The sequence below is a fragment of the Bombus flavifrons genome, chromosome 10 (genome assembly GCF_040668555.2).
Source record: "Bombus flavifrons isolate JBK064 chromosome 10, iyBomFlav1_principal, whole genome shotgun sequence".
NCBI classification, from domain to species: domain Eukaryota; kingdom Metazoa; phylum Arthropoda; class Insecta; order Hymenoptera; family Apidae; genus Bombus; species Bombus flavifrons.
Genome location: NC_138451.1, coordinates 10,182,686 through 10,192,714, shown reverse-complemented (window position 1 = coordinate 10,192,714; position 10,029 = coordinate 10,182,686). Strand labels below are relative to the sequence as shown.

The window sequence follows — 10,029 nt, the reverse complement described above, 5'->3', positions numbered from 1 at the left end:
TCTAAAAAGGATACGAAGTTTGGCACTCTCATTTTCCCCTACGTTTTTTCCTTCGTTTCTTCTTTTGCGGCTTACACATATTCAGATACGTTATGATGCACGAATCGATATTAATCACGTGAAAATTGTTCCTCGTATTGTCTTTGTGGATAAAAAATGGAAAAGGGAACAAGGCTACTGTATAAATGTTACGAGTATCTATAACATCCTCACTTTTAAGACAAGATACTTATTTTCAACGAATTTCATTGTAAAAACGCGTGCTGAACGTATCATAATTATCTTCCAAGTGCATAGGATATGGACAGAGACCGATATAGTTTTACAAATGCTGGATAGAAGTCGATGAGTACATCGTAACACGTTTTATGTCAGTAGGCCGCGCGTGTTCACAAATTGTTAACCCATTAAGCATCGAAACAGTATAAAATTCGCGCAAACGCAACATTGTCAAGTAACAAAAAAGAAAAAAAGAAAAGATTTCTATGATTTGAAGAAGAAACTTTGATATACTTTTATCAACACCTCGACTCGTTTGAATTTCATAAAATTAGAAAATTGTAGGAAACAAATGGTATGGGAAAAAGTATTAAGCAAACCCTTGAAATCCCCTTTCGATTCAACTGTATAAATTAATTAAAAATATATTGCGAATAAGATGTTGCGTCAACGAGACAACGATCCTCGATGGATTAACAAGCACTCGTTCTCTTACTCTCCGTAACTCTATTTGCATCTCGACCATTGCGATCAGCTTCCTCGAAAAGCGATCAAACGCGCTTTTCATCGACGAATTATTTACAGACACGTACACACACCCACACATTCACTCACGCACGCATACGCAGATACACGTCCTCCCGTCTCGAACAAAAGATCGATCCTTCCGTCGTCTACTACGCGGAACGCAGGATCCGCCTGCCTGATCCACCACGGATCACAGTCTACGATTCTTCTCGATATTTATTTATGTACACGAGAGCTGACTGTCTCGCCATCGGACGATCTATGGCAAGATGCGTGTGAACGCGACGATCTATTTGTATGAGGATTAAAATTCGTGAAAATCCGATCCCTTCTCCCCGATCGAATATTCCAAAGGAACATCCTTTCAGCATTGGATGGTTCCCAAAGAATATTCATTCTCTCGCGCGCCTTTCCGCGAATCGATCGAGGAACTATGGTATAAGAAAACATCGGGGGGAACGATGAAATTGATATCGCCGCTGGGAGAAAGGGGCGCAATTCCGCCGAGAGAATAGGGGAAAGTTCGAAAGATCGAGCAAGTTCTTGTAAACGTTTCTGGTTTTTCCGACGTTTCCGCCGGAAATCGATCCATTTGGCTTCGTCCAAAGTTTCGAAGAAACAATACCTCCATTACCCAGCTTCCGTAGCGCTCCAAACCCCGCGCAATTCCATCGATCCTCCGGAAAGCAGTTTGCTTCGCAAACGAGTTTCTCACCGGGGTTCTTCGATCGTTTCCGACGCGAGAACACGGGAACGGATACGAGGAGCTACGTCAGTCTTGCCAATAGGGAAATCCGCAGTCTTCCGGTGTCGTTCAACGACGACTATAGGAATCGTCTTTGCCATGACAATTCCACGATCGAACGATCACGATGTTTCTAGCGAGACGTAAATTTAATTGTCTTTCCACGCGTTTTTCGTCTCGTTTGTGTTCGTTGTTGCGATCTTTGGAAATCCGTGGGACACGCAATTCCTTGACAATTCCATTGCCGTTGTTTCCGGTTTTCAGTGACTCCTAGCCTCTTCTATATGGCGCTCGCCTTTATTTTTATTTCCATCGTATTCTGCTAGAGAACCTTCGGAATCTCGGCAATTCCATTTTTCGAACTATCCGAGCAATCAGCGAGTATTGACTCGTGAATTCTTAAAAATTGCGATAGACGCGCAATTCCGTGAAATCTCTCGTCGAACGGCAACATATTTTTGGTTTTCACCGACAGTTCTGTCTCGCAAAGACTGGAACTCGTCTCGTGCTTTCACACAACATCTACTGCATTTGCAATTCCATCCAAGTTTCTCTTTTACATCCAACTGTATCCTCTTGGAACTCCACACTTCGCACTTCACGCAATCTTTGGATGTTCGCGATAAGAATAAAATTCTTGCCTCGACAATTCCACCAATTTCTTCCGGTTACTCGTGTTTCTCTCGGTGAAGCTTTTCGACGCATCAGCCTCTTTCACTTTAACGTCCGCCATTCCACAATTCTTGCGATTCTGGTAATTCCGACAATTCCAACGAAATTTCAAGGTTTCGCCTTCCCTTCGCTCTCTCGCGATTCAAAATTTGAACCTCGATTTTAACTCATCGAGTGGCACAGTTGACAGCGGTCGTTCTTCGTCGGTCAGACGCAATTCCCGGCACCTTAGTCCAGGCAGAGAACGTCTAGCTACGCCTCCGAACCGCTGGAACACTCCTCCGCTTCTGGATCGATGTGTTCCTCTTCCTCCTCTTCCTCGTGGTGATAATCACCGGTCTCCTGTTGCCATTTGCTCACGTGATGGGTGTTCTTATTGTTGGAATTGTTATTCGCGTTACCGCCTCCACCGCCACCGCCACCACCACCACCTCCACCGCCCCCGGATTGCTGCTGTGCCTTTGCCTCCTCCTCCTGCTGCATTCGCTTGTGCTTCGTCCTTCGATTCTGGAACCAGACCTTCACCTGTAACAAACAACAGCGACTTTTCATTCATTTAATTCTGGTTTCTATCATAGGATTGTAACGCGATGTTAATGAATTAGTACATTAATTGCAAGATCTCTGTTTGTCTCTCTTTTATCTCCATTTTTTGTTACAGGAAATAGATCAACTGTTTAAGACGAAATTTCTTTTCTTTTTGGCACAGAATCGTTGATTTCTATTATTGAAATATTCTTTCAGTACCGGATCCTCGGATGACGAAGAATTTTATAAAAATCTAGTCGAGTTATCGATCTATCAAAGGAAGGCGTGTGCAAACTATTTCCATTGCAGACTTCTCTATCTGGCACTCGTACAAAATGCAATGACCGAAATACGCTCACAATGTATTTACCAATTTGTGAAAGTTCAGAAATAAAGTGGTAAATGTAAAAGAAACGTTGCGCATGTAATAGAATACCTCGTTGGATACTTTCCCATTAACCTAAAACGATATTCTATTACTAGAAAACAAGAATCAAAAGATCGTAATTTAAATGTCCTAGAAAATATAACTAGCCTCCTATACACTGACAGTTATTGTACCATCATACACTGTAATATTACATATGGTAACACGGCGACAATTAACCTACATACAATATCCAATTCCTATAATCTACGTACCGACCACTCCAATTTCCTTGTCTATTTTTATTCGATAATAACAATCGATCGCAATTTTCATTGACCTGCAACCTCAATCGATTCAAACACCGGACAAACGACGTCTCACACGCCTCGATATAGAAGAAATAAAATTTCTTTTCGACAAAGAAGAACCGAAATTCCTCTTCGACAGACAAGAGATAAAATTCCAATCCAAACAAAAAAAAAAAGAGTGAAATTCCAGTCCAACCATCCCTTTCATCTCCGCGCATCGCAAATTATACAACGATACAGCATAAACGATTCGACGATCGTAGTTTCGTGATCTCCAATCATCGTTTTCAACGTTCTCGGACCAACTGGAAATTCTGCAAGGGCTATCGACCCTCGAGCTTCGGCAAATTAAGTGGCAACTAGTTATAATCCACCCCAAGTGTATCAAGGAGCCACCCCTTAAACAGGGTGTATCCGGTTACAATGGGCCGTGTCGTTGACGCGGAACCCCTCTCGTCGAGGGTTGACGAGAAAAAAGGGAGGGACGAAGCGAGTGGTGCGACGATCGCAGAAAACGTGCATTGTCCTCGAATTGACTGTTAGATACACATTGTCCTGTTCCTGCTTCCTGTTTGCCACAGAAGGGTTGAAAGGGGCTCCATTTTCGAATTATCTACGCGTGAAATCAGCATTGTCGCATTGGCTGCTGCATAGACAGAAAAGGCAGGAGAGGGATGTTTGTCTAACTAACGTTACGATAGAACGTGTTTCTGACAAGACCCGGATTAGTCGCTGTTCACGGCCCAACCGAGAGTATCGAAATGATCTGGCGAAGGGGTGGATACGCTTTGGCAAATTGAAAGCGTGATATCGATGGAACAGCGTTGCGTGGATGGTGTTTAGGTGGAGTTTAGGAGAACGAGGGTGAATGGACGTTGGGAATAATGGTTGTCTTTGGAAATTATTTAGGGTGAATTTAGAGTATGAGGAATTTTTCAGGCTGAGCTAAATTTTTCACCGATTGCGTCGCGATTTATAATTTGTTCAAGGTTGGGACATTTCGTTCGGCTGATTTTGGTGTAAAGGACTCGATGCAAAAGTGATTTTTTTTTTTTTAAATACAGATCGATTGTTTCGGTCTAAAATAATTCTACATTCAAATTTACTGAATTCTCTTTTTAAATTAGTAAAAAGGGACCTGGGGTCTTGTCGTTCGTTTTATGGTTATATACTTAAAATTTATATGATATTTTAGAAATTTACCAATTCGATATAAATGTTTTATTTAGGTAATTATAAGAAATCGAGATTGCTATAATACAAATATAGAATTTCCTTTCAACGAAATAAAAATTCTACAAATAGTTTCACCCTCTGCAAGCATGTGACTCCAATTCTTCGGTCTATTACGTTACCATCAACTAATTCAATTGTCCCTAATAAATCGAGTTTATTAAGCCAATCGAAAGACCGAAACACCCTGAGGGTGGATAGAACGCTGCAAAGTCATCTACCGCGTCATGATATTGTTTCAAACAAATTAAAACAAAAATGCCATGGCATTTCAAAAAATTACTTGATCAATTTGATCAAGAAAACCGGTTCATCTTATTCTAAAATTTTCACAGCAATTGCTCGATTAACTGGGCCGTTTTCCTAAGAATACGTCGTGAAATTCTTCCGCTAATTCTATTAAAATCCCACAAAATTACCCGCGAAACACCCCATTCGCATAAATGCCCACTTACCCAAACCTTTAAACACCGCTAAAATTATTATACCTCCGAAACTAAATGAAACCAAAGAAACGAAGCAAGCGCTAAAATCATTCACCACCACCTCAATTTTCCAAAACCAAACTACAGCCTATCACAGCTCGACAATTCCACCCCCGAGAATCCACCTCTGGCTGGAAATCCAAGGCGTAACAAACACCTCGGGCGCCATACTACGAATAGTAAAATCTTTGGAAATAAAATCACGAGGAAGAGAATCGTGCCGGTATAAATCGACCAAGCTGTTGGGAGCTTTTATGCGATTTTTACAACGCGCCTCTGTAAAATACTGGCGTCGATGGAGCGACTCAATGGGGGTGGTTGGGGGAATATAACATAGACCATACATATATATATATATACAGAGAGAGAGAGAGAGAGAGAGAGAGAGAGAGAGAGAGAGAGAGAGGGAGAGTCAGGTTAAACCGAGTGTAAATCCAGGCGGCATAAGGGGTTGGAGCAGAAGGGGGTTGGTTTCGAAAGCGTTCGAGCTTGATCCTGGGGAATAGGCCACGTATCTAGGGGTGAGAAGGGGGTGGCCGGGGTTTCCGCGTGCGTGAAGATCCGCCAATCGGCTTTCAGGACCGCCCGCGGTCGCCATGGCAACCCTCGGGGACGTAGGGTGATTACGAAATGGGGGTAACTCGATTAAACGTACGACACAGTCCTGCAGGGAGCGTTCAAACGTTAGGGGGATGAGACTACGTTAACCAACGGGGTTGCGATTCTCTATTTGCCCTCTTAATCATCCGTTAAGTGCCACAATCCTCGAAAAGTTCCCCTGGGTACACAGACAACCCTAGCTACCCTTCCCTCTTCCTCTATCTGTGTCTATCTAGTCACATCGTCTGAAATTTCCCTTCCCATCCGTTCTTTCTCGTCGTACGTACTTTCGTTCGGCCATTAATTCCTCGGCTAATTGTTCGTGTTACGCGGGTCGAAGGGCGAGCAGAAGGGTGGAGGATAACACGGGGGAAGGAAATAGGTGGCTTAGAGGGGAGGACTGGAGGAGAAGTGGGGTGATTTGGATTGTGTTTCAGGACGTGAAAGTGTGAATGGAGTATCTCGGTGTAACTCGATAGATAGAACTCTGCCGATTGTCGATTCAACTAGATTCAAGAAGTAGAATCGTAGGTAGAATTGAAATTATATCGTAAAGATTTGCTGCATTCTCCAGATATTACGATGAGTACTTTGAATATCCTGTACATCGTTGCGTATTATCTATGTGTATTATGTATTCAAAAATTGAACTGTACCAAAAATTTTCGATTACACCCCATCTCACCACGTCAAGTCGAAATTAATATCGTCGATATCTACGCTGATTTCCTACGATTCCACCAATTCTGCGTGGAAAGAAATTCAGAGCTAATTTCCTTTCTATAACACGTACGTAGGTAGTACTTTCAAACCTTTTTAAAATTTGTTATACACGTTAGTCATTCCTCTAACTAAATACTCGGAACAAGCTCACCTTACTATGCTTAAAACGGACCAGACCATTCTCAACCAAGCCAAACTATTCTCAATGCCCATAAAAGACGCCTACTTATACACGAACCGACGTACACGATGGGAACCTTGAAAGTACAAACTGCGAACATCCTTCAAATCCCTGCAACATCCGCCATTGAGATTGAGAAGCCTTCTCAAAGCCTCCAATTCCCACCAAACCCATCCAAGATGCACCGCTCAAGTCCCAACATTGCTCAAAGCCTTGCAGAAATAGCGTTGCAGAGGAAACGAATCGACGTTCGATGTAAGCGGATAACCGATCAGTAACGTGGCCTTCCAACCGTATCTGCGTATTTCTATCGATCGAATTACCACGTGGATTACGGCTAATACCAATCGAGCAGAATCGCGAAGCATCGCGCAAACCAGCGCGTCGTCGTAGCGTGATCTTCGACGCTGGATAACGAGGCTGTGCACACGTGTATAACCATGCGCAAAAGTGTAATTGAAGTTGCTCCTGGTACACGTTCTAAGTGACAGGTGGACACCTTATACGCGAATCGAGGCAGAGGTTCGATGCGACGGCGTCGGTCTTCGCTTTGGAAGAACGCTCTCGGCACAGGTGTGCGTGGACAAGTCACCGTGGCTCAAGTCGAGGCGGTTTAGGAGCGTCTTCTACTCGCCGGGAAAGGAGTCGCGGCCAGCACCGACTGTATGACCATATTTGCGTTTCGGAAATTTCACTGATTGATGGCGACAACCTGATGGGCGTAATTGGCGTCCTGCGGATCCTTGGGGGCGAGAGCACGCCGATTGGGCGGTCACTTCGATTTAGAGCGAACGAGAGGTGGTTGGATCGTGTTGCTTCTTTTTTCACACGTCACGAAACCTCGTGATGATGAATTTTGGGGGGACAGTGGTCTTTTTTTTCTTTTTTTTTCTTTTTATTTTTTTTCTTCTTCCTTGAAGATTTAAAGTCTGGTTTCTAGAGATTTAGGTTGTTGGATCGTATCGAAGATTTGGAAAGAGAACCAGTATTTCAGTTGTACGTATCGAAGGAAGATTGAGATTCTTTCTGCTAAAAGAATGACACGTTCTAAGTTGATCCTCGATATGTCTACATTCGATTTTTCTTACAATCTGCTCACCTTTTCAAATTGAAACCACGAGAGGCAAACGATCTGTGTTACGAAACGCGACAATCACGATTTCCCTCAAACCCATCTGATAATTGGTATTCTAATTATAATACGACCACGTTCGGTTGTTCTCGTTACGAAATCGTCAGATGGTCGTATAAAAAAGGAAGTAACCAGAAGTCTAATCTATCGAAGACCTTTACGTCCACTGTTAAATATAATTATCGGCTCTTTTTATTGTCCATCGTGGAAATTGGATGTTCCCTAATGGAAATTAATACCGTGATTGTCATTCGCCATTTTCTCCTCGCCAAGGCATAGAAACGCCAGCCCTTCCATCGTTTTATTATAATTAAAGTTTCACACCACTTTGTCGAGATTTGTAGAACAAAGCTCCGATAAAATCACTGAGATTTCTTCGACACTTTGGTGAAAGCTTCCGGCATTTTGTTATTCTTTAATAAAAAAAATCTTGCACATTGCCGAGGATCTTTAGGAAACTTTATCAAATTTTGATATTACTCGGTAGAGACTGGCTTGAAGATTTTTAAATTTGAAAATTTCCATCAAGCGTAAAATGCGCTTAAATCTGGTCGTATAATTTCTTCCTATAGACACTTTGAACAATTTCATATATCGAAATCAATTCACTAATCAATCAGAAACATGTTATCCCAAACCTTTAAAACGAACCAACACATTATAATAATATTCATATTTTATTACAATGTAGCAATAATTATATACTGTCCTTAATTATTTATTTATATCAATTCCAATTTGCTTAAAAACCTTCAGTCTACGAAATGCATAAAATAGGAGGCATAAAAGGACGCAATAATTACGTAAATTAATAATTTCACAGAATGAATTCATATTTAACAAAAGCAGTGAACAAATATATATATTTATTACCAATATCGTACAAAATTTCTAGCACGAAAATTATTAAAACTCATAGTGTATCAATTTTAAACTTTCTTTCATCCGCCACTGTACGTAGAGACTTTGAAACTCCCCAACATCCCCATACGAACTTCGTAAAATCAATCGTTCTATCAAAATTCTCCAACGATCCATCCACCACACCAACGTCATCCAACGTCCTACCAACCAAATTCCAGCCCAAATATTCGAAAGCTCGCAAAATTGGAAAAAAGAAGCATCTTGCTCGCTTCAGACCCTCAAAGGATTGTCCCAAACCAACGATCAAACGAGAGGAATTAAACAGACACGATCTCCCTCATAGACCATCCGTGTTGGAGATACGAAAGAAAAACAGGCGTATCGTTTTTCCCCCGAATGAAATCCGCGGGTCTGCGACGACTGGCCAATGGCGGGTGTCCATAGCGCCCCATAATCCCCCAGGGCCTGACCAGTCACGCTCGAAACATTATTTTTAATCCCGTGAACGCGTCGCGACGAATCCACGCCCCGCCGATCGTGTCACGGCTAAATAAACCCGACGATATTATTTTTCAATTGTCCACGGGCACACGCACACACGCACGCACACAGCGGAGCGCGCACGCGTGTTTTGTTAGGACGAAATTGAGCGTGATCTGCGCGCCAAGGGGTGGCAATTTCGCCGGATGCGCCTTCATCTGCGTGCAACATTTTTTATTGTCGACAAACGAGATGGTTCCGCTCGGGGAGCTTTGCGTGAGAAATCGATGGAAAATAGATATAGGTATTATATATCGGTACTAGTTTCCAGCATTTCGTATACATCGTACGATGATTTTTCTCTTTCTTTTTGTTCACTGGCTTTTATTTCTGTTTTGTTCTTTATACTCTGTTTTTGGGAAAGGGGAAGGATCGCAAAGGATTGTAAAGGATTGAAAAGCGTGGAATCGACGATGGTGCTTTTAAGAAGAGGAAGTGACGATACTTGGGACTTGAGAATGGTTGAGATCATACGTGGTAGGCAGAATTCTATAATGGAGCAATCGCGTTAGATGTATTATACGTAGACGTAAATCGGAGGAAATCGAGGGTTGAAGATTGGATTAATTCGTAGTCGGCTTAAATTAACGAAATTCTGGTAGCAGTTTAAAAGTTACGATTCTTTGATCGAAATCAAAAATCTAATGGAAGAATGTTCATTGATTAAAAAATCTGTAAAAATTTGTACTGCACTCGTACCATCACCAATCTTAATCTTTACAAAACTACCCTTATTCTGTAACATACGTCGATAAAATTTCCCATTTTCCGTTAATATTAATATTATTCACTGGAGAATGTAAGAGACACTATTGGCGATAAAATCTCGATACATTCACGATGGTCATATGCAACGATACCTTAAAACAAAACCTTAGATCGTACAACTCTAATCGTCCAG

At 42.0% G+C, this 10,029-nt stretch overlaps 1 protein-coding gene across 1 annotated transcript in view; it reads right to left on the bottom strand.

Annotated features, from left to right (window-relative positions):
- Nucleotides 1–550: 550 nt before the first annotated feature.
- Nucleotides 551–10,029, bottom strand: part of LOC138183918 (homeotic protein empty spiracles) — a 53,021-nt gene continuing 43,542 nt past the window's right edge. Inside the window, exon 3 of the mRNA XM_069121474.1 lies at nt 551–2,689. Within this exon, the coding sequence (XP_068977575.1) occupies nt 2,417–2,689 (273 nt within the window). The 3' untranslated portion in view covers nt 551–2,416. The remainder of the gene's footprint in view (nt 2,690–10,029) is intronic.